Source organism: Callithrix jacchus, chromosome X (assembly GCF_049354715.1).
Source record: "Callithrix jacchus isolate 240 chromosome X, calJac240_pri, whole genome shotgun sequence".
Lineage (NCBI taxonomy): Eukaryota > Metazoa > Chordata > Mammalia > Primates > Cebidae > Callithrix > Callithrix jacchus.
The window spans coordinates 111,690,666-111,716,251 of NC_133524.1; the positions used below are offsets into that span (position 1 = coordinate 111,690,666).

Here is a 25,586-nt window from a genome sequence, read left to right on the forward strand (position 1 = left end):
AAAATCTAAAACTAAGTATGCTAAGTGAAAGAAGCCAGGAAAAAAAAAAAAGATGACATACTGTATTATTTTATTTATGTAAAATACTAGAAATTACAAACTCATGGCAGAAATAAGATGGGTGGTTGCCTGGTAATGAAAGCAGGAGATGGTGATGACCAGAAGGCAGGATTAAGAAGGGATAGGAGGAAATTTGGAAGGATTATGGATATAATAATTACCTTGGTTGTGGACATGAATGTCTATATATATCAAAATGTATGGAACAGTGCTCTTTAAACATCTGAAGTTTAAAAAGAAATATATACAAATACCAATTATATTTCAATAAAGTGATTTTGAAAAACCAGCCCATAGTTAAAACATGGGAAAAAAATATCATGTTCAACCTTGGAACTTGTAAATGCTCATTCATAGATTAAAAGCTCAGAGAAAACTTACAGTAAAGAAATCTATTCATTGGACGTGGTGGCAAGTGCCTGTAGTCTGAGCTATGAAGAAGGCTGAGGTGGGAGGATCTCTTGATCCCAAGAGTTCAAGGCTACAATGAGCTGTGATCACTCCAGCCACTGCGCTCCAGCCTAGGTGACAGAGTGAGACCTCATCTCTTTAAAATAAGGGGGGTGGGGAGCAGGGGAAGGGAAAGAAAGAAATACATCTGCTATCTGCTTAATCCAGATTTTCACAAAGTTATATGAAAATGCAATCCTTCCATCACGTAATAGCTATTAATATCCCATAGACTAATGTCATAGGATTAGAAAAAGAAAACTAATTAAAATTTTTTAAAATACCCAATAGACACTTTGGGAAATGCTGCTCTATGATTCTCAAAGCTTGACCCAGCACCAGCAGCATTGGCGTCACCTGGAGATGTGTTAGAAATGCACATTATCAGGCTCCATTTCAAACCTCCTAAATCAGAAATTCAGGGTGGAACCCACAAGTCTATATATCAACAAGTGCTTCAAGTGATTCTGAAGCACCCTAAAATTTGAGAAACACTATTTTAGAACAATATGACTGATCTATTGCGTTTCTAGTAAACTGAATATATAAACAATGGTAGTATTATATTTGAAATATGTACCCTAACAAGACAATAAATTGGGTGTAGAAAACATCTTTTTTAGACATGTAAAGACTGGCAGATTCATTTTAAAAGAAAAGCAGTCTCAACCTCCTCCTCCTCCTCCTCCACGTACTCCTTTGCCTTCTTCAATTTGAGACAGAGTCTCCCTCTGTCATTCAGGCTGGAGGGCGGTGGCCCAATTACTACAGCCATAACCTCCCAGGTCCAAGTGATCCTCTCACTGCAAACTCCTGAGTAGCTGGGGCCACAGGTGCATGGTACCACACCTGGCTACTTATTTTATTTGTTTATGTTTTTATACATGTGGAGTCTCACTATGTTGCCCAAGCTAGTCTCTAAGTCCTGGGCTCAAGTGATCCTCCCACCTCAGCCTCCCAAAGTGCTGAGATTACAGGTGTGAGCTATCCATGCTCAGCTATATTTGGAATAAATACGTAGCCTACTAAGACAATGAATTGAGTGTGGAAAATATATTTTTAGATATATAAATGCTGGCATATTTATTTTAAAACAAGAGCAATCTCAACCTTATTCATGAGCCTCATATATCAAAGTAGTTCAGTGCTCCAGGGAAAGGCACCACAAAAATGCAATGTTAAAACCATCAAGAAAGTACAAAGACAACCCACAGACTGGGAGAAAATACTTGCAAACCATATATCTGAATCTAATGAGAAATGTGTATTTGCATATATAAAGGACACTTACAACTGAACAATAAAAAGATTAGTGACTCAATAAGAAAAAGAACAAAGAGGGCCAGGCGTGGTGGCTCAAGCCTGTAATCCCAGCACTTTGGGAGGCCGAGGCGGGTGGATCACGAGGTCCAAATATCGAGACCATCCTGGTCAACATGGTGAAACCCCGTCTCTACTAAAAATACAAAAAATTAGCTGGGCATGGTGACGCGTGCCTGTAATCCCAGCTACTCAGGAGGCTGAGGCAGGAGAATTGCCTGAACCCAGGAGGCAGAGGTCACGGTGAGCCAAGATCACGCCATTGCACTCCAGCCTGGGTAACAAGAGTGAAACTCCATCTCAAAAAAGAAAAAAGAAAAAGAACAAAAAATCTGAAGTTTCTTTAGAGAAGATATGTAAATGGCCAATGAGTATTTATAAGATGCTCAACATCATTAGTGAAATACAAATCAAAACCACAGTGCCACTAATATAGCTCAATAAATACTTGTTAAAGGGAAATGTAAAAATGAATTTGTGGAAAGAAATGAGTTATCAAGCCATGAAAAGACATGAAGGCCCATCAGTGACAGATTGGATAAAGAAAATATGATACATATACACCATGGAATACTATGCAGCCATAAATAAGAACAAGACTATGTATTTTGCAGGAAAATGGATGGAGCTGGAGGCTATTATCCTTAGCAAACTAACATAAGTACAAAAAAACTGAATACTGCATATTCTCACTTATAAGTGGCAGCTAAATTATGAGAAATCATAAACACAAAGAAGGAAACAACAGATGCTGGGGTCTACTTGAGGGTGGAAGTGGGGGGAGGGAGAGGAGTGCAAAAGATAACTATTGGGTACGGAGCTTAATACCTGGGTAATGAAATAATCTGTACAACACACCTCAGTGACACGAGTTTACCTATATGACAAACCTTCACATGTATCTCTGAACCTAAAATAAAAGTTTATTTAAAAAAAATGAAGAAATCTTAAATGAATAATACTAAGTGAAAGAAACCAATCTGAAAAGTCTACATATTTTATGATTACAATTATTTGATGTTCTGGAAAAGGCAAATGATGAAGATAGTGCTTTTTAGAGGTTATGGGGAAGGGAAAGATGAATAGATTATTAGAGGATTTTTAGGGCAGTGAAACTATTGTTTTGGTGGATACATGTTATTACACATTTGTTCAAACCCATAAAATGTACAATACTAAGAGTGAATCTTCATGTAAACTATGGACTTCAATTAATGATGTATTAATGTTAGCTATTAATCATAACAAATATACCACATTAATGCAAGTTTTAATAATAGGGGTATTGTGTATTTTGGGGTATATATGGGAACTCTGTACTATGTTCAATGTTTCTGTTTCACACCTACTAAAATGGTTGTAATGAAAAAGACAGGATAATAACAGGTATTGGTGAGGATGTAAAGAAACTGGATCATTCAAATACTGCTGGTAGAAATGCAAAATGCTGCCACAGCTATGAAAAATAATTTGACAGTTCTTCATAATATTATACATAGATAAAATATGACTCAGGAATTTGACTCTTATGGATGTATACAGAATAACTGAAAGTATGACCCCTCAAAAACTGGTACATAAATGCTCAAAGCAGCATTTTCCATAACGGCCAAAAGATTAAGTCAGTGCAAATATCCATTAACTACTGATGAATGAAAAAACAAAATGTGGTATGGCCATACAATGGAATATTATTCAGTCACGAAAAGGAATGTGGTACTGATACATGTCACAATGTGGACTGACCATGAAAATATGCTATGTGAAAGAAGTCAGTCAGAAAAAAAAGACACATATTGGCCAGGCACAGTGGCTCATGCCTATAATCTCAGTGCTTTGGGAGGCTGAGGTGGGTGGATCACTTGAGGTCAGGAGTTTGAGACCAGCCTGGCCAACGTGGTAAAACACCATCTTTACTAAAAATACAAAAATTAGCCAGGCATGGTGGCGCATACCTGTAGTCCCAGCTACTTGGGAGATTGAGGCAGGATAATTGGCTTGAACTCTGAAGGTGAAGGTTGCAGTGAGTCGAGATCGTACCATTGCACTCCAGCCTGAGTGACAGAGCGAGAATCCATCTCCCAAAAAAAAGTTTAAAAAAAAGAAGAAATAAAAAGAAAAAAACACATATTGTATGTTAGTGGTTGCAAAGGCCTGTGGGAACAAAAAGAATGAGGAGTGACTACTAATAGATACAAAATGGGTATGTTTTCAGGGTGTTGAAAATGTTCTAAAATTAGTTGACTAGTCTGTTCTCACATTGCTAAAGAAAATACCTGAGACTGGGTAATTTATAAAGTAAAGAGGTTTAATTGACTAACAGTTTAGCATGGCTGGGGAGGCCTCAGGAAACTTGCAATCATGGTGAAAGGTGACAGGGAAGCAAGACACCTTCTTCACAGGCAGCAGGAAGGAGAATGAACACAGGAGGAACTTCCAGAAACATAAAACCATCAGATCTCATAAGAACTCACTATCACAAGCACAGCAAGGGGGAAACTGCCCCCATGATTCAGTTACCACCACCTGGTCTCTCCCTTGACACATGGGGATTATGAGGATTATGGGGATTAAAATTCAGGATCCGATTTTTGGGTGAGGACACAGCAAAATCCTATCAATTAGATAGCGGTGATGGTTGCACAACTATACTACAAACTATTGACTTATATATTTTAAAAGGGTAAATTTTATTGTGTGTAAATTACACATCAAAGATTATATAAAATATGCAGTGCTAGGTGCTGTTGTTATAAGTTCAAGCTGTTTCTCAATACTTCATTATGCAACAGTTAGATAAAATGTTGGTGATAATCACTTTGTCTTGCATTTTTAACAATTAAACCACATGAAATGTCTGCATAGCTTCATGCTCTGTTGAAATCTGGAATGTTGAATGGGCAAAAACTGGAAGCATTCCCTCTGAAATCTGGCTCTCGACAAGGATGCCCTCTCTCACCACTCACATTCAATATAGTACTGGAAGTTCTCGCCAGAGCAATCAGGCAAGAAAAAGAAATAAAAGGTATTCAAATAGGAAAGGAGGAAGCCAAATTGTCTCTATTTGCAGACGACATGATAGTATATTTAGAAGACCCCATCGTCTCAGCCCAAAAACTCCTGAAACTGATAAGCAAATTCAGCAAAGTCTCAGGATACAAAATCAATGTGCAAAAATCACAAGCATTCCTATACACCAATAGCAGACTTAAAGAGAGCCAAATCAAGAACGAACTGCCATTCACAATTGCTACAAAGAGAATAAAATACCTAGGAATACAACTAACAAGGAACGGAAGGGACCTCTTCAAGGAGAACTACAAACCTCTGCTCAACAAAATAAGAGAGGACACAAACAGATGGAGAAACATTCCATGTTCATGGTTAGGAAGAATCAATATCGTGAAAATGGCCACACTGCCCAAACTAATTTATAGATTCAATGCTATCCCCATCAAGCTACCAATGACCTTCTTTACAGAACTGGAAAAAAACACCTTAGACTTCATGTGGAACCCCAAGAGAGCCTACATAGCCAAGTCAATTCTAAGCAAAAAGAACACAGCAGGAGGCATCACACTACTGGACTTCAAACTATACTACAAGGCTACAGTAATCAAAACAGCATGGTACTGGTACCAAAAGAGAGATATAGACCAATGGAACAGAACACAGGCATCAGAGGCAACACAACTTATCTACAACCATACAATCTTGGATAAACCTGACAAAAACAAACAATGGAGAAAGGATTCCCTGTTTAATAAATGGTGTTGGGAAAACTGGCTAGCCATGTGCAGAAAGCAGAAACTGTACCCCTTTCTGACACCTTACGCTAAAATTAACCCCAGATGGATTAAAGACTTAAACATAAGACCTGGCACCATAAAAACCCTAAAAGAAAATCCAGGCAAAACCATTCAGGACATAGGAGTAGGCAAGGACTTCATGACCAAAACACCAAAAGCATTGGCAACAAAAGCCAAAATAGACAAATGGGACCTAATCAAACTCCACAGCTTCTGCACGGCAAAAGAAACAGTCACTAGAGTGAATCGGCAACCAACAGAATGGGAAAAAATTTTTGCAGTTTACCCATCTGAAAAAGGGCTGATATCCAGAATTTACAAAGAACTCAAACAGATCTACAAGAAAAAAACAAACAAGCCCATTCAAAAATGGGCAAAGGATATGAACAGACACTTTACAAAAGAAGACACACATGAGCCCAACAAACATATGAAAAAATGGTCATCATCACCAGCCATTAGAGAAATGCAAATCAAAACTACATTGAGATACCATCTCATGCCAGTTAGAATGGCGATCCTTAAAAAATCTGGAGACAACAGATGCTGGAGAGGATGTAGAGAAATAGGAACACTTTTACACTGCTGGTGGGAGTGTAAATTAGTTCAACCATTGTGGAAGACAGTGTGGCGATTCCTCAAGGACCTAGAAATAGAAATTCCATTTGACCCAGCAATCTCATTACTGGGTATATATCCAAAGGACTATAAATCGTTCTACTATAAGGACACATGCACACGAATGTTCATTGCAGCACTGTTTACAATAGCAAAGACCTGGAACCAACCAAAATGCCCATCAATGACAGACTGGACTGGGAAAATGTGGCATATATACACCATGGAATATTATGCAGCAATCAAAAACGATGAGTTCGTGTCCTTTGTAGGGACATGGATGAATCTGGAGAACATCATTCTCAGCAAACTGACACAAGAACAGAAAATGAAATACCGCATGTTCTCACTCATAGGTGAGTGATGAACAATGAGAACATATGGACACAGGGAGGGGAGCATTACACACTGGGGTCTGTTGGGGGAATAGGGGAGGGACAGGATGGGGGGGAGTTGGGGAAGGATAGGATGGGGAGAAATGCCAGATGTGGGTGAAGGGGAAGAAGGCAGCAAATCATACTGCCGTGTGTGTACCTATGCAACTATTTTGCATGTCCTGCACATGTACCCCAAAACTTAAAATGCAATAAAAAGGAAAATAAATAAATAAATAAATAAATAAAAAGAAATATGGAATGTCATTATTCAATTTCCTCAAGTAAATTTCCCCTTCTTGAGGTCTTGTATATATGTGTTTTGATAACAAATAAGTAAAAACCATATATTAATAACTAAATATCAAACAGTATGCAATTTTGGTAACTCATGATATATCCTAGATCTCAATTGGAAATTTCGGGACATATGTATGGTAGCAATTTTTTTTTATTTGGGATTTTATTTTTCTTTTCTTTATAGTACTTTAGGTTCTGGGGTACATGTGCAGATCATACAGGATTGTTACATAGGTACATATATGGCAAGGTGGTTTGCTGCCTTCATCCCCCCATCACCTATATCTGGCATTTCTCCCCACTCTATCCTTCCCCACCCTCCCCATCCAGCACTGTCCCTCCCCTAACCCCCCCTGCCGCCAAATGACAGGAGTGTGATGCTCCCCTCTCTGTGTCCACGTGTTCTCATTGTTCAACACCCTCCTGTGAATAAGAACATGCGGTGTTTCATTTTCTGTTCTTTTGTCAGTTTGCTAAGAATGATGGTTTCCAGATTCATCCATGTCCTTATGAAGGACATGAACTCATTGTTCATTATTGCTGTGTAGTATTCCATTATGTATATGTGCCACATTTTCTTTATCTAGTCTATCACTGATGGACATTTGGGTGGTTCCAAGTCTTTGCTATTATAAACAGTGCCAAATTGAACATACGTGTGCATGTGTCTTTATAATAGAATGATTGATAATTCTTTGGGTAAATACCCAGTAATGGGATTGCTGGGTCAAATGGTATTTCTACTTTTAGGTCCTTGAGGAATCCCCACAATGTCTTCCACAATGGTTGAACTAATTTACACTCCCACCAGCAGTGTAAAAGCGTTCCTATTTCTCCACATCCTCTCCAGCATCTGTTGTTTCCTGATTTTTTAATGATCGCCATTCTAACAGGCGTGAGATGGTATCTCAGTGTGGTTTTGATTTGCATTTCTCTAATGACAAGTGATAATGAGCATTTTTTCATATGTTTGTTGGCCTCATATATGTCTTCTTTTGAAAAGTGTCTGTTCATATCCTTTGCCCACTTTTGAATGAGTTTGTTTGTTTCTTTTAAATCTGTTTTACTTCTTTGTAGATTCTGGATATTAGCCCTTTGTCAGATGGGTAGATTGCAAAAATTTTTTCCCATTCTATTGGTTGCCAGTTCACTCTAATGATTGTTTCCTTTGCTGTACAGAAGCTCTGCAGTTTAATTAGATCCCATTTGTCTATTTTGGCTTTTGTTGCCAATGCTTTTGGTGTTTTAGTCATGAAGTCCTTGCCTATACCTATGTCCTGAATGGTTTTGCCTAGGTTTTCCTCTAGAGTTTTTATGATTTTAGGTCATATGTTTAGGTCTTTAATCTATCTGGAGTTAATTTTAGTGTAAGGTGTCAGGAAGGGGTCCAGTTTCTGCTTTCTGCACATAGCTAGCCAGTTTTCCCAACATCGTTTATTAAATGGGGAATCCTTTCCCCATTGCTTGTTTTTATCAGGTTTGTCAAAGATCAGATGATTGTAGATGTGTGGTGTTACTTCTGAGGCCTCTGTTCTGTTCCACTGGTCTATGTCTCTGTTTTGGCACCAGTACCATGCTGTTTTGATTACTGTGGCCTTGTAGTATAGTTTGAAGTCAGGTAGCATGATGCTTCCAGCTTTGTTTTTTTTGCTTAAGATTGTTTTGGTGATGCAGGCTCTCTTTTGGTTCCATATGAAGTTTGAAGTGGATTTTTCCAGTTCTATGAAGAAGGTCATTGGTACCTTGATGGAGATAGCAATGAATCTATAAATTACTTGGGGCAGTATGGCCATTTTCATGATGTTGATTCTTCCCAACCATGAGCATGGAATGTTTTTCCATCTGTTTGTGTCCTATCTTATTTCCTTCAGCAGTGGTTTGTAGTTCTCCTTGAAGGGGTCCTTTACATCCTTTGTTAGTTGTATTCCTAGGTATTTTATTCTCTTTGTAGCAATTATGAATGGGAGTTCACTTTTGATTTGGCTCTCTGTTTGTCTGTTATTGGTGTATAGGAATGCTTGTGATTTCTGCACATTGAATTAGTACCCTGAGACTTTGCTCAAGTTGCTTATTAGTTTCAGGAGATTTTGGGCTGAGATGATGGGGTCTTCTAAATATGCAATCATGTTGTCTGCAAATAGAGACAATTTGGCTTCCTCTTTTCCTAACTGAATATCCTTTATTTCAGTGGTCTGAGAGACTGTTATGATTTCCATTCTTTTGCATTTGCTGAGGAGTGATATACTTCCAATTGTGTGTTCAATTTTAGAATAAGTGTGATGTGGTGCTGCGAAGAACGTATATGTTGTGGATTTGGGGTTGAGAGTTCTGTAAATGTATATTAAGTTCACTTGGTCCAGATCTGCGTTCAAGTCCTGGATTTCCTTGTTGATTCTCTGTTTCGATGATCCATCTAATATTGACATTGGAGTGTCAAAAGTCTCCCACTATTATTGTGCAGGAGTTGAAGTCTCTTTGTATGATGTTAAGGACTTGCTTTATGTGTCTGGGTACTCCTGTATTGGGTGCATATATGTTTAGAATTGTTAGCTCTTCTTGTTGTATTGATCCTTTTATCATTATGTAATGCCCTTCTTTGTCTCTTTTGATTTTTGTTGGTTTAATGTCTGTTTTATCAGAGACTAGGATTGCCACCCTTGCTTTTTTTGCTCTCCATTTGCTTGGTAAATTGTCTTCAATCCCATTATTTTGAGTCTATGTGTGTCTTTGCATGTGAGATGGGTCTCCTGAATACAGTACACTGATGGTTCTTGGCTTTTAATCCAATTTGCCAGACTGTGTCTTTTGATTGGAGCATTTAGTCCATTTACATTTAATGTTAGTATTGTTATGTGTGAATTTGACCCTGCCATTTTGTTACTGGTTGGTTGTTTTGCCCTTTGGTTGGAATAATTTCTGATGCTTTTTTCAGTGTTTGGAAATTCCTCCTTCACCCCTGTCTCTACTACTGCCTTGTGAAGATGTGCCTTTCTTCAGCTTCACCTCCCATCAGGATTTTAAGTTTCCTGAGGCCTCCCCAGCTACGTGGAACTTTGAGCCAATTAAACCTCTTTTCTTTATATATTACTCATCTCAGGTAGTTCTTTATAGAACTGTGAGAATGGACCAATACGCCATCCATCCATTGATGGGTGTTTGTTTCTATATTTTGGCTATTGCAAACAGTGCCTATACATGTTTTTGTTTGATCATCAGCTTTCAATTCCTTTGTATACATATCTAGGAGTGGAATTGCTACAATATATGGTAATTCTACGTTTAACATCTTGAGGAACAATCAAACTGTTTTCCAAAATGGCAGCACCATTTTCATTTTATGTTCCCACCAGCATTGCACAAGGGTTCTAATTTCTCCACATCCTTGTCAACACTTGTTATTTCCTGTGCTTTTTCTTTGATAATTGCCATCCTAATCAGTGTGAAATGGTGTCTCCTTGTGGTTTTGGTTTCCATTTTTCTAATGATTTGTGATTTTGAGTATCTTTTCATGTGCTTGCTGACTGTTTGTATATTTTATTTGCAGAAATGTCCATTTAAGGACTCTGGGGACTCAGGGGAAGGGTGAGATGGGAGTAAGGGATAAAAGACTACACATTGGGTGCAGTGTACACTGCTCAGGTGATGGGTGCACCAAAATCTCAGAAATCACCACTAAAGAACTTATCCATGTAACCAAATGCTACGTGTTCTCCAAAAATAATTGAAATAATTTTTAAAAAAGAAATTACACTGAAAAAAAGAAGAAAAAAGTACAATCAATGTTTTGCCTATTTTTAATTGGGTTGTTTTTCTTTTTGTTGTTGAAATGTAGAAGGTCTTTATGTATTCTAGTCACAAGACCTTTATCAAATATTTGGTTTGCAAATAATTCCTCCCATTCTATGCATTGTCTTTTTACTCTCTGGATAGTATCCTTTTGTGTATAAAAGTTTTTAATTTTATAAAGTCCAGTTTGTTTATTTTTTTCTGTTGTTGCTTGAACTTCTAGTGTCATATCTAAGAAAGCACTACCAAATCCAAAGTCATGTAGTTTTACCTCTAAGTTTTCTTTTAAAAGCTATATGTTCTAGTTCTTATATTTACTTTTTTAAAAATCCACTTAGAGCTAATTATTATATCTGGTATGAGGTGAAGATCCAACATCAGGCTTTTGTGTGTGTATACCTAGTTGTCTCATTTTTTACATTTTGATATAATATCAAATATTCAAAAACAGATTCTTTAAAAACAATGTGTTCAGATATGTTCACTACAGTATTTTTCATAGTAGCAAAAAAAAAGAAACACCATACATGTTGAACAATAGATTAGTAAAATAAATTGTGATATACCTTTATAATATATTATTATATAGAAATAAAACTAGTATTATTCATAAAAATATCATTAAGTGAAAGCTTAAACTGATTAAAATATGGTATGTGCATATACACAACTGTATAGGCAAAGAGAAAGATCTTGTGGGATGTACAGCAAGGAGTTAATTTTGGCTATATACGGTGCTGGCGGTGTGTGTGTTTTTTTATTGTCTTCCTTTTGTTTCTGTTTTATAAAATTTTTACAGAACGAGCAGTTATTGTTTTTGTAATTTTTTTAAAGTTACTGTCTTACTAGTAATGTGTGATCTTCATTTTTTAAGGGGTAGAAACCATTGTTCTAGTCTGTTTAAGCCTCATTCCAACCTGTTCTATCCTGTGTTAGCTGACTGCTCTGTGCTTGGCATCTTGCCTATCTGGTGTCTAATTTCTCCTTAATACTTCTCAGTATAGCAGGCTACACTTTCATGTCAAGTCATTCTACCACATAACTCTTGTTTATTGAACTGATCCACCAAAGGAGGTATAGGAGCAGGGACATGACTGATACAGTGACCACTCCCCAGTCTAGATGAGCCCTAATTTCTATTCTAACTCTCCAGTTAAGTTGATCAGAAGGTTAGTCTTTTCTTCTAAGCACACTCTCAAAAGAACTGTGTAATTGTGACTAGTAACTAATGGAGGCATTGTGGAAACTTGCATATGCCAAGAGGCAAGAACAAAAATGAGAGCTAAATGCCCAACATCTTTGTTTCTGGTAAAGACAGACTTATGGAATGCAACATATGTAGTAGCAGCAGTTGCTCTCTAACCCAGCAAACTTCTGTTCATGTTATTTTTATGAGGGCTGATTATGAAATTTTATTACTGAATCTGCTCACCCTTAAACAGTTCTACTCAAATCTTTGGATATAGCATGCTGATCTGCAACCAACATTTAGTTATTTTTCCCTTTTTTGTATTTAATGGATTCCAGGAGGTCGGATCTCTTGCCAGTGCTTTCTTTGTGATTTCATCCAGTGACTATCAGGCAGAAACAGAGTTAGTTTCTCAGAATCAATTTCTCTCTGTCAATCTCTCACTCTATAGCTGTCTACCTATCTCTATCTCTATCTATCTCCCTTCCCCCATTTCTTCCTCTCTCCTTTCCCTCTCGGTCTTAAAAAGGTCTTATTAATAGCATGGGTTTAGAAATTCCACGGTGTGTGGTATTTCTTAATTAATAGATATTTGTTATTCTGAAAGGAGATCTTTACTATTTGAACTCATCACTAGGATGAAATTCAGTGAAAGAAATCAGCCATTTGTGTCTATTTGACCTTTTTCATTTTTTTCTTTCCATCTGGATTGCTATAGAGTTCTTGTTCCTGTTATTTGCATCTGTCAGAATATTAGTCACAACATTGCTAGTTCCTTTCCAGCTTACGCTCTTTTCGGCTGGTATCCAGTTAAATCATTTGAAGTAAGCACGATCATCTTTGATATCTGATCCTAATTGAACTCAAACTTTGTGTACAGATTATACCCTTCATTCAAAAGGCTTCAGATTCCCACAAATCCACTAACCTTATGGAGTTTTAGCTCAAGATCCATTTTTCAGTGTGTTTTACCCTTTGATCTTTCTTCTATGCCTGCTTGACAAACATAGACATAATATCTTAAGTCCCTGTGGACATTTTCCCCTGAAATTGAGCCCCAAACCTGCCTACCATAGGTATTTCATAGGCACCAAAAATTCAACAGGACAAAAAGTGTCATGATGTAGACGTAAATCCAGATTTTTTTTTTTAAATCCAGATTTTTTACTTCATGTTTCCATTTCTATCCAAATATTTTTAGCTATCTACACACATTATCTAGTTTTAGCTAGATAAAAAAACTAGATAACTGGATAAAACTAGATAATTATCTAAGTGAGTAGTTTTATTAAGCTACCCATTTGGTTTCAGGAATTGTTAAAATATGATACTTACAGAACTAGATTCCTGGGTATCTAATCCATCTGTTGAGGTTAAAGACGAAATAATTATCTTAATAATAACATCTGGATGGTAAGATTTCTCAAACAAAATTATATTTATTGCAAGACAGGGCATCAGAAAAGATTAACAGTATGATTACATTTGAATTGGATGGTTAGTGCTCAGTAATTTTGTTTTTCCTACATTATTTACATTTTATGCATTCATTTAAAAAGATAAATTGCCTCTGCTCTGTTTGACTATATGTCTTTTCCCAGTAACACAAAAAGGATATTGCCAATAGGAAATGTTAGAACAATGCCCCATCTCAGTCCAATTTTATCCCTAGATTACTCAGAGTTTAAAATAAATAAGGGGCAAATTGTCCTAGGCATGTAACCGGATACCGTCCAAGGCCTGTCTCCTACTATAACAGGTGTGCTTTCAATGGCCTTTTATTGCTCATTTTATCCTCCTCTTGTTCCGTTGTCCCCTAGAGTCAACAGCTGTGACTATGTTGGGTATCTATAGCACCCAGATTCCTTTCTCCTTTAGTCTTTCAGCAATCTCATTTTCCTAATATATTCATGTTACTGCTATTGATTGTACTACAGTACATATTGCAGTAGCTGTTAGACTGTGAAATTCTATTTAATCTGATTTTGGTACAAATAACTCCATAAATTTAGTAGATTATACTGAAGCCAGCACTTTCTGGGCATGGCCAAAACAACCTGGCTCTCCATGTCATTCTCTAAAACCCGGAAGCTTTAGTTGGGAATGAACCAGGACACCAAAGTAAAGTAGATATCTTAAGCCTACCCTAGGCCAAACATACATTTTCCTCCCAAACATTCATCCCTCACTATTTTTAAAAAAAACTACTTATTGAACAACTACTTGGTATAAGGCATTATACTTGGAAATAGAGATACAGAGATTATTAAGATATAGTCCTTGCCCTTAAGACTTAAAAGTTCTCTAGGCGCAGTAGCTCATGCTGTCATCCCACCACTTTGGGAGTCCAAAGAAGGATTGCTTGACCCCAGGAGACCAGCCTGAGACATATACTGGGATTCCATCTTTGCAAAAAGTTTAAAAAATTAGCCCAGCATGGTGGCGCATACCTGTGGTCCCAGGTACTTGACAGGCTGACGTGAGAGGATCACTTGAGCCTAGGAGGTTGAGGTTGCAGTGAGAACCATGATCATGCCACTGCACTCCAGCCTGGGTGACAGAGCAAGACCCTGTCACAAAAAAAAAAAAAAAAAAAAGAATTAAGAGTCTTATGATAGACACAGATTCAAAAGCAGACAATTACCATGAAATATGGTCAATAAGGATGAAAGAGGCCAGGCGCAGTGGCTCAGGCCTGTAATCTCAGCACTTTGGGAAGCCGCTGGTGGATCACTTGAGGCCAGGAATTTGAGACCAACCTGGCAAACATGGTAAAACACCGTCTCCATTAAAAATACAAAAATTAGCTGTGTATGGTTGTCCATGCCTGTAGTCCCAGCTACTCCAAAGGCTGAGGTATAAGAATTGCTTGAACCCAGGAGGCAGAGGTTGCAGTGAGCTGAGATCATGCCCCTGCACTCCAGCCTGGGTGACAGAGCAAGACCCTGACTCAAAAAAAAAGAAAAATTATGAAAGAGAACTGTGGATCAAAAAAGGGCACTTTAGGGTCAGAAAACTTCCCAGAGGAAGTGATATTTAAGTGGAAATCTAAAAGCAACCTTGCTAAACACTAGAAAATATAAGAGGTGCAGTGTTTACAAAGGCAAAAAGCCTTGAAGTAACATGGCTTACTGAATGAATGGTCAGTACTCCCTCATGGCTAGAATGTATGATTCAAGGATATAGTGAGGGCCACAGTAAAAGAAGGCTGTGGAGGAATGCAGGGACAAGTCAGCTAGGCTACAAAGCAAGCACTTTATTATTTAGGGCAATGGGGATTCACAAGAATGTTTTAAGTTGGGGCATGACACAATCAGAATAGAGCCTTGGATGGGTCAACTTGGTGGCAGTATGGAAAATAGATAGGAAAGGGTCAAGACTGCTGTCAAAATGATCCAGATGAGAGATAAGAGTAAATTAAGGCATTGGTAGAAGGAATGGAGAGGGTATGACATACTAGAGGCATTTAGAAGGTTGAATTGCCAGTACATGCAATAATATAGTTATGATATAACATGGAAAGTGCTATAATAATGATAAATACAAAATACTCTCTAGGGGCCAGGTGCGGTGTCTCATGCCTATAATCCCAGCACTTTTGGAGGCCAAGGCGGGTGTATCACAAGGTCAGGAGATCAAGACCATCCTGGTCAACATGGTGAAACCCCATCTCTTCTAAAATACAAAAAATTAGCCAGGCGTTGCTGTGCATGCCTATAGTCCTAGATACTCAGGAGGCTGAGGCAGGGGAATCACTTGAACCCGGGAGGCGGAGGTTGCAGTGAGCCGAGATCATGCCACTGCACTCCAACCTGATGACAGAGAATCCATCTCAAAAAAAAAAAAAAATACTGTCTAGAAGAGAAAGCAAATTTTTTTTTTTTTTTTTTTTTTTTTTTTGCCTGAAAGAGTTGGGGAGATTAGTTTTGGTTATTCCAGGCAGAAGAAACAACATATGTGAGGGCACTGATGAGTTAAAGTAATTGTGTGCCCAGTGAATGGCAAAAGTGGTGTGTGTTGTGAGTGTATGTATGTGTGTGTATGTTTAGCAACAGAGCACTTTTCCTAACTAAATCTTTCTCCAAACATCAATATTTAAAATACATGGAAGTGATGGACCACTTTTGGCAAAATATTTCACTGGCAGAACTCTGGAGCATCCTGTCCTGTGAGCTTCTGCGGAGCGCAATTGAAAACCTGCTAGGGTAGAAGCTTATTTGCTTAAGTCCAAATCACTGAGCTAAGCTAAAAGTGGATTATTAGACTACTTAAAGAGAAATTAAATTAGCTGCCTCTTACGCGTTTTCTTGATCCATTGCTCCGTCAATCTAAGCTGTGTGCCAGGTACTACCTAAAGCACTGCAAAGAGCTTTATTCAACCCCTGCAATTAAGGGGAAACTGGGAAAACAATTCCTTTGTCCATAGGGCCAATTGCATTTTAACAATCCCCCACACCCCCTTATCAGTCTTTTGCACATTAGTATTTACATAAGTAAATAAATAACTTATCCCAAGGCATGTGCTATGTATGCATATTGAGTTCTAGGTTGAATACATGAGTTCTGAGATCCCAACTCACTTGTCTCAACAATGACTCTTAAAACCAGGTTATTTTGTCTTGATGGGGGTCAGGAGGGATAATGCCTTCCTTCATACTCCAGTTTCCTGCTTTTTACATTATTCTGTTCTTTGGATTAACAGTCTTCAACCTAAGTGCACATACTCCCAGGGTGCCCTCAGACTTAAAGAGATACATAGATAGGTATTGTTTGTGTGTCTTTTTGTTTTTAACAAATTTCCAGATTTTTCACTTCCATTTGTACTCTTCTAAACTTGCTTTGTGTCAGAACATACCTGATGGTTCTACTTTCCCATTTCCTTTCTCCCACTTTACAAAAACAAAGGCACATCTCTAACTCATCTCAAAGTTTCCCTTTGTGCCTGGCCCCAAAACATGAAAACTTCTTCAGCATCAAAAGGGTAATTGGAAATATTGATATTGATATTGAGAAATGCGTGAGCACAGTACTGAGTGCATTACTTTAATGATAGTATAGCAAACACTTTTTATAAAGGCAAGTCGTTTCCAATGCCTTGCTTTCAACAAAATCATAGGAGAATCTAACAAAGTCGTCATTTGCTAGATCATTACACATACAAATTGTGATAGACATAATGTAATCTTTGGCATATATTTAGGAAAGTGCTTCATTGAATGATATTATTTTAACTAGACTCCTTTCATTCTTATCCTCTCATTTACATGAACAAGATTTCTCAACATCTTAAGTATACTAAAAATATTGAAATTGTTCTCATTCTAACAATAAGTAAAATTGATCCACAGATATATGAACTGCTTTAAAAAATCCACTTCCAACACATTAAGAGATACATTCCCAATAAAATTCTATTTTACGTTTATTAAGCACAAGGTTTTATAATATATTTATGTTACTCTAACCAGTCGTATGCTAATGATTATTAAAAAAACAGTCCCAAAGACGCTGAGCCTTACAGTCACAGAAATAAAATTTTTTTACAATGTAAACTTACACGTTTTGTGGTAGGAATTAGGATGTTATAACAGAAGATATTCTAAATGAAAATATATTACATTAGGATATAATTCTTTAGTGTGAATGGAATCAAAATATAAGTTCAAGACAAAAATGTATGATATAGAATTTCTGGCTGTGCAAAAGAAGTATCTTTCTCAGGTGCAGTGGCTCATGGCTATAATCCCAACCACCTTGCGAAGCCAGGGCAGGAGGATTGATTGAGTCCAGGAGTTTGAGACCAGGCTGCACAACATAGTGAGATCACATCTCTACAAAAAGAACCTAAAAATTAGCCCGGAACAGTAGTGTGTGCCTGTGGTCTCAGCTACTCAGAAGGCTGAGGTGGGAGGATCATTTGAGCCTGGGAGGTTGAGGCTGCCATGAGCTTTGACGGCACCACTGTACTCCAGCTTGAACGACAGAGTGAGACTCTGTCTCGAAAAAAAAAAAGAAAGAAAAAGAAAAAGAAAAGGAGTATCTTCATGTATCTTTTAAATGGATATTAGTAGATATCAAACTGCTATGGTAATTGGTCCCCCTTATATGTTTTAAAAGGATGCAAGTTTTATTTTCAAACATCAATATTTGCAATATGCCAAAAATTACATCACTTGAAATATTTAAGCTTTCATAAATCCCTCCATAGTTGTTAGATTTCAACTTTAAGATACGTTATGGGGGTCAGGTATGGTATGGTAGCTCATTCCTGTAATTCCAGCATTTTGGGGAGCCAAGGTGGGAAGATCACTTGAAGCCAAGAGTTCCACACCAGCTGGGCAACATAGCAAGACCCCATCTCTATTTTTTAAAAAGAAGAAAAAAGATATGCTATGGAGCATAGGGTTTTTCCAAAATTCCTTTAGGGGTTATGCAAGGAAAAACATGTAAAGGCCACTGTTTTGGGCAGAGAATTGACCAAGGGCTGTTTTAACCTATCTTCATCTTCAGGGGTTCCTGTTCCCTGGAATTGCCAAAGGTAAATTTGACACAAATTGGAGCTATTGTGTCACTAATTTATTCCCTTTTCAGGCCAGAAATAGGGCCTCTTCCTAGGCCAAACACAAGACCTTCCTTCTCACTAACTTTTTGTGTCTCTACTTTTAACCTCCTTCACTTGTGCCTTCACTTCCCTTTAGCTCTCCCTGTTTCCCCTCTCCTAGCTCAAACTTTCAACAGGGCTTCTCTTCTTCCTTTGCCTGAGTACAAATATGCCTTTAGTTAAGAATATGATGAATTCACAATAGCTATAAATTGAAATGCTCAGAAGCCAAAAGAGGGGGACTTCAAGTTGCAGTTTCCGGAAATATTTACAACCAGCTGCTAAGGGCTCACAGCTGCCCCTCTTCCCCAGAGAATTGCCCCGGTCTAATAGGAGCTGCCCATCAAGGAGGCTACACCCCAATCTGGAAGCATCCCCTAGCCAGAAAACCTGATAAAAGCTTTAAAAGGCGGGTCCCTTGATACCAGAGGGAACAACACTGCTGAATGGTTTATTTTCAGCAACCACCTGCCATGGATCAAGTCAAGGTGAGCTTGTCTTTTCCAGTTCTAAAATCAAGCACACCCTTCTCCTCCTTGTTGATATGTTCTATCAGACATCTTTTCCCCAAACAGAACAGTTATGGATACATTGAAGATCTGTAGGCATAAATACCTCCTCCCAATGCCAGCCCCTATGATCTCTGATAGCATCTGCTGTCTTACAGAACTCTAGCAACTCTGTTGCCTTCTGCCCAGAACAAACTTGCCCTGCTTTCTTTCCATGTGTTTGAATAAATGAATAGATGAATGAAAGCATCACAAAAAATGGCTTGTTCCCCGCTCCGACAGACAGAGTTGGCCCAGAAAGGAAAGTTCAAGTCTTGGCTGCCGGATATCAGCGGACCTCACAGGTACAGTCCTGGGAGAAATGGTACGGCCGGGAGGAGCCCCAGAAAGCTGGGCCCTGGCAGCCCTGGGCGCTATAGCCCGGTGCATGGGAGCCACCTCCGCAGGATGGCGCGCCTGGCCGAGCTCACTGCCCTGTAGGCTCACAGCTGGGGCTCCTTTCGGTCTTCATTTTTAAAGGAATAAGGGTCATATGTTTATTGCTAAAATGTCACAAAGGAGTATACTCTGATTAAATTATTAATCCTCACTTTGAGGGTGTGAGAATTTTAGAAAATTTAAATGTTCTCTATAAAACTTAGATTTCTGATTTTAAAAAAAGGGTATTTTTTTTCCTTCTGTTAGAAAGTTATTGAAGGACAATTTTTCAGTGTATTCAATTCTAGGTTGGTGAATTTTTCTCTTACCACTTTAAATATTTCATTCTACTCTCTTCTTACTTGCATGGTTTCTGAGGGGAAGTTGGATGTAATTCCTATTTTTGGTTTTTTATAGGTAATGTAGTTTTTTGCCTTCTGGCTTCATTCAAGAGTTTTTCTTTATCTGGGCTTCTCCGAAGTTTGACTATGATATGTCCAGGTGTCGTTTTTTTGCTATTTACTATGCTTGCTGTTCTCTGAATTCCTTGGATCTACAGTCTGATGTCTGACATTAATTTGGGGAAATTTTCCGTCATTATTGCTTCTAATATTTCCTCTGTTTGTTTCTTCTCCTAATATTCTCATGATTACATCTTTTGTAGTTGTCTCACAGTTCGTGGATATTCTGTTCTGTCACTTTGAGTCTTTTTTGCCTTTGCTGTTCAGTTTGGAAAGTTTCTGTTGTCATATCCTCAAGCCCAGAGATTCCTTCCTCTATCACATCTTGCCTACTAATAAGCCCATCAAAGGCATTCTTCAGTTGGATTCTAATGTTTTTAACTCCTAGCATTTCTTTTGATTCTTTCTCAGAATTTCCATCTCTCTGCTTATGTATCCATCTGTTCTTTGATGTTGTCTACTTTTTTCATTAAAGCCTTGAGCACATTAATCATATATTTTTTTTAAATTCTTGGTCTGATAATTCCAGCATTCTTGCCATATCTGAATCTGGTCCTAGTGCTTGTCCTGTCTTTTCAAATTGTATTTTTTGGTTTTTCATATGCCTTGTAATTCTTTCTTGGTCAGGGACATGATGTGCTGAGAGAAAGGAACTGCTGTAAATAGACATCTAGTAATATAGTGGTAAGGTGTGGAGCCGGGCAAGAATGCTATAGCCCTATAGTCAATGTCTGTCTTTTAATAAGCCTGTGTCTCTGCACTGTGTACTTCACAAGTGCTTCTCAGTCCTCCACGCCTCCAAATTTGGTAAAACAGGATGGCTGCAGTGAGCTGGCATTGGGTATTTCCCTTCCCCTAGGTCACTTAAGTTCTCATGAAACTCCAGTAGGTTAGGCTCTGCTTAAATAGTTTCTCCTGGGGAAAGACTTTTTCAGGCTTATTATTCCAGCACTTCAAAAGACCAATGCAGGAGGATCGCTTGAGCTCAGGAGTTTGAAACCAGCCTGAGCAACATAGCGAGACCCTTTCTCTATAAAAAATAAAATAAATTAGCTGGGCATGGTGGTGTGTGTCTGTAGTCACAGCTACTTAAGAAGCTAATGTGGGAGGATTGCTTGAGCCAAGGAGGTGGAGGCTGCAGTGAGCCATAATCATGCCAATGCACTCCAGCCTAGGTGACAGAGTAAGGCCCTATCTAAAAAAAAAAAAAATTGTAATAAAAATGTTTAAATTAGGCCGGGCGCAGTGGCTCATGCCTGTAATCCCAGCACTTTGGTAGGCCGAGGCAGGTGAATCATGAGGTCAAGAGATCAAGACCATCCTGGCCAACATGGTGAAACCCCATCTCTACTAAAAAATATAAAAATTAGCTGGGTGTGGTGGTGTGTGCCTGTAGTCCTAGCCACTCGGGAGGCTGAGGCAGGAGAATTGCTTGAACCTAGGAGGCAGAGATTGCAGTGAGCCAAGATTGCGCCACTGCACTCCAGCCTGGTACCTGGCAACAGAGCAAGACTCTGTCTCAAAAGAAAAAACAAATTTTTTTAATTAAAAATAAAGAACACAGCCATGTGTGGTGGCTCATGTCTGTAATTCCAGCACTTTGGGAGACCAAAATGGGAGGATCACTTCAGTCCAGGAATTTAAGACGAGCCTGGTCAACATGGTGAAACCCCATCTCTACTAAAAATATAAAAATTAGCCAGGTATGATGGTGCATGCCCATAATCCCAGCTATTTGGAAGGCTGAGGCATGAGAATTGCTTGAATCCAGGAGGTGGAGATTACAGTGAGCCAGGATGGTGCCATTGCACCCCAGCCTGGGAAACAGTACGAGACCCTGTCTCAAAAAAAATAAAAAGAAAGAAAGAAAGAACAGGATGCTCTGGCTTACTTCAAAATGATTTCCTTTCCCCTCCCCTTTCTGGAATTTCAAGGAGATTTCTCTCTGATATTCATGTGAGAAACAGATCAAGCTCCTGGAGGTAAAATTCACAAAAGTGTGAGCTCCTGTCCCCATGACTGGGGCACCCTGGAGTTTTTAACTCTCAGAGGTGTCCACACTGAGCTTTCAGCAATTCCTCGACTATTGTTCAGGTTTCCCTACCACTGCGCTGGTTCCGACAGAGGTTTGGGCAACAAGGTGAAACCCTGTCTCTACTAAAATACAAAAAATTAGCCAGGCGTGGTGGCATGTGGCTGTAGTCTCAGCTACTCAGGAGGCTGAGGCAGGAGAATCACTTGAACTTGGGAGGCAGAGGTTGCAGTCAGCCGAGATTGTGCCACTGCACTCCAGCCTGGGTGACAGAAAAAGACTCCATCTCCAAAAATAAATACACATATTACACTAATAGGCATATAACACTGATGCTGAGCCCTACGTCCCACATTGGAAAGTTTTCCATTTCTTCAACAGATTTGTATCTCCTCTCTCTGATTACTGAGGATTGTAAATATACACAACTTTTTACCTCTGCCATAATTTGCTCTTTATTATTCACAATTGTTTCTAGCATAGGAGTTAGTATCCTATAAAATCCTGATTATTTCTCACCAATTTCAATTTTTAAATTCTCTTTATTATTCTTTTTTTTTTGATACAGGATCTTACTCTGTTGCCCAGGCTGGAGTACAGAGTTGCGATCCCGGCCTACTGCAACCTCAAACTCCTGGGCTCAAAGAATCCTTCCACCTTTGCTTCCCGAATAGTGGGACTACAAGTGCATGCCACCACGCCCAGCTAATATTTGCATGCTTTGTAGAGACAGAGTTTCCCTATGTTGCCTAGACTGATCTTGAACTCCTGGCCTCAAGCTATCCTCCTGTGATGGCCTCTCAATGTGCTGAGTTTACAGGCTTGAGCCACTGCCCCCGGCTGAGTTTATTTTTAAATAAAGAGTTTGAGGTAATTCATATTTCAGAAACTCAAATGAAGATGTCTATAGATAGCTAAAAACATAGGTGTTGCAAAACAAGAGAAAGGTCAGGGCCAAAAATGTATATTGAAGAGTGGTTTTCTCTTATTAAAATGCCATTCATATAAGCTCAGTCTTTATATTTGGCACAAAGTATAGGCATCTGATTACAGTGTTAAAAACCTAAAAAAAAATTAGGACTGGGTGTGGTGGCTCATGTCTATAATCCTAGCACTTTGAGAGGCCAAAACTGAAGCATTGCTTGAGTCGAGGAATTTGAGACCGGCCTGGGCAACACAGCAAGACTCTGTCTCTATTGTTTTTTAATAATAAAAATGTGTTTTTTAAAAAAGAAAATTATTAAACAAAAATGTCCAGCTGTTCTTTCTTCTGAATTATCTATTAGAAATTCTTATTTAAAGGAAATTTCTGGAAAAGAATCCTTTTTTCTTTTTTTTAGGCAGAGTCTCACTCCATCACCCAGCTGGAGTCCAGTGGTGCTATCATGGCTCACTGCAACCTCTGTCTCCTGGGGTCAAGTAATTCTAGTGCCTTAGCCTCCTGAGTAGCAGGAATTACAGGTGTGCACCACCATACTCAGCTAATTTTTGTATTTTTTAGTAGAGATGGCGTTTCACCATGTTGGCCAGACTGGTCTTGAACTCCTGAGCTCAGGTAATCTGCCCACCTCAGCCTCCCAAAGTGATAGGATTATAGGCGTGTGCCACTGTGCCTGGCCAAGAACTTTCAATTTAACAAAGATCTTCACTGTAGCAAGCAATTGTGAAAGAAATTTATTCTCACTAGGCAGAAACTTGGAGAATATTAGAACCATTGAGATAAAATGTTACTCATATGTAATTTTTGCTCAAAGAGAATTTTGTGTTTCAATTAGTCTGTGAATTTTCAACATATTTTTTGACACCTTAGGTTACCTGAAAAAGATTTAAGGGAAGACGGATCCAAGATGGCCAATTAGGAGAAGCTGAGGATTGCAGCTCCCAGCAAAAGCACAGAGGGTGAGTGAACACCGCATTTCCAGACAGATTTTTATTGCCCACACACCAGGAGATTCCCAGGCAGAGGAGCCCCATGGGTTGCCAGCGCAGCTGTTTCAGCAGGCACAGCTGTTTTGGCTGATGCGGCTGTTTCAGCTGGTGTGGCTATTTTGGCTGGTGCCCCTACATGGTGGTTGTTCGTACAAAACACATAGGTCCAGGCACCATTTTAGTTGGCGACTGGAGCTCTAGGAAGACAGAGTCACCCATTCAACTGATAGAAAAGGGGACTGAAACAGGGAGCCAGCCCAGGAGATTCCCAGGTAAAAAAGTTCCACGAATCTCAGCACAGCTGTTTCAGCCAGTGCAGTGGGTCACTGCCTGGGAAATCACACAGATCCCGGTGCCTTTTCAACAGGTGACTGGAACACCTGGGAGACAGTCGACCATTCAACTAAAAAAAAAAAAAAATGGCTATGAGGCAGGGAGCCAGGTAATCAGGCTCGGTTGGTCCCACCCCCACAAAAAAACAGCAATCAGAAATGCTCTGGATTGAGTTTCACAGCAAGCACAGCTGAACCTGAGATGGTCCAGCTCTGTGGGGGAGGGGCATCCACAATTACCGAGGCACTCCACCACTACAGAGGTACTCGGCCATTGTTGAGGCAGCCCGCCATTACAGAGAGAGTCCACCATTACGCAGGTGGGCTGCCATTGCCAAGTCAGTTCTAACTATGCTCGTACAAACAGGACTGCAGGGAAGTTCACACGGCAGCTGGGCGGAGCCCACAGCAGCTCAGCAAAGCCTCTGCGGCAGACAGTGACTAGGCTGCCTCCTTGCTGGGCAGGGCGGCCCTGAAAAAAGGCAACAGTACAACAGAAACTCATAAAGCCCTAACTCCCCAGGGCAGAGCACCTGGGGAAAAAAAGGAGGGGTGTTATGAGTTCTGCTGCAGCAGACTTAAACGAACCTGCCCAGCAGCTCTGAATGAACAACAGAGCTCACAGCTCAGCACTTGAGCTCCTATAAAGGACAGACTGTCTCCTCAAGCAGCTTCCTGACCCCCATATACACAAAGAGTCACCTCATTAAGGAAAGCTCAGACTTATATCAGGCAGGTATCCTTCAGGGACAAAGATAGCAGAAGAAGAAACTGGCAGCAACCCTTACTGTTCTGCAGCCCCTGCAGGTGATCCTCAGGAAATAAGGGCCTGGAGTGGACCTCAGCAGTCCTACATTAGAGGGGCTGGACTGGTAGAAGGAAAACTGAGAAACAGAAAGAAATAACTTCATCATCAACAAACTTGATATCTACTCAGAGACCCAATATGAAAGTCAACAACTACAAAGACAACAGGTGGATAAATCCACAAAGATGGGAAGAAACCAATGCAAAAAGGAGGAAAATACCTGAAACCAGAACACCTCTCCTCCTACAAGGGATCACAACTCCTCACCAGCAAGGAAACAAGGCTGGATGGAGAATGAGTGTGATGAAATGACAGAATCAGGCTTGAAAAGGTAGGTAATGAGAAACTTCTGTGAGCTAAAAGAATATGTTCTAACCCAATACAAAGAAACTAAGAACCTTGAAAAAAGATTTGACGAAATGCTAATGAAAATGAACAACATAGAGAGGAATATAAGTGAATTGATGGAGCTGAAAAACACAACACGAGAACTTCATGAGGCATGCACAAGTTTCAACAGCCAAATTGACTGAGCAGAAGAAAGGATATCAGAGGTTGAAGATCAACTCAATGAAATAAAATGAGAAGGCA

The 25,586-nt window shown here is 39.2% G+C and overlaps 1 protein-coding gene across 1 annotated transcript in view; it reads right to left on the reverse strand.

Annotated features, from left to right (window-relative positions):
* The window catches only part of LOC144581147 (uncharacterized), a 206,818-nt gene that overhangs the window by 127,856 nt on the left and 53,376 nt on the right, over positions 1-25,586 (reverse strand). Inside the window, exon 2 of the mRNA XM_078363602.1 lies at positions 14,357-14,476. Within this exon, the coding sequence (XP_078219728.1) occupies positions 14,357-14,476 (120 nt within the window). The remainder of the gene's footprint in view (positions 1-14,356; positions 14,477-25,586) is intronic.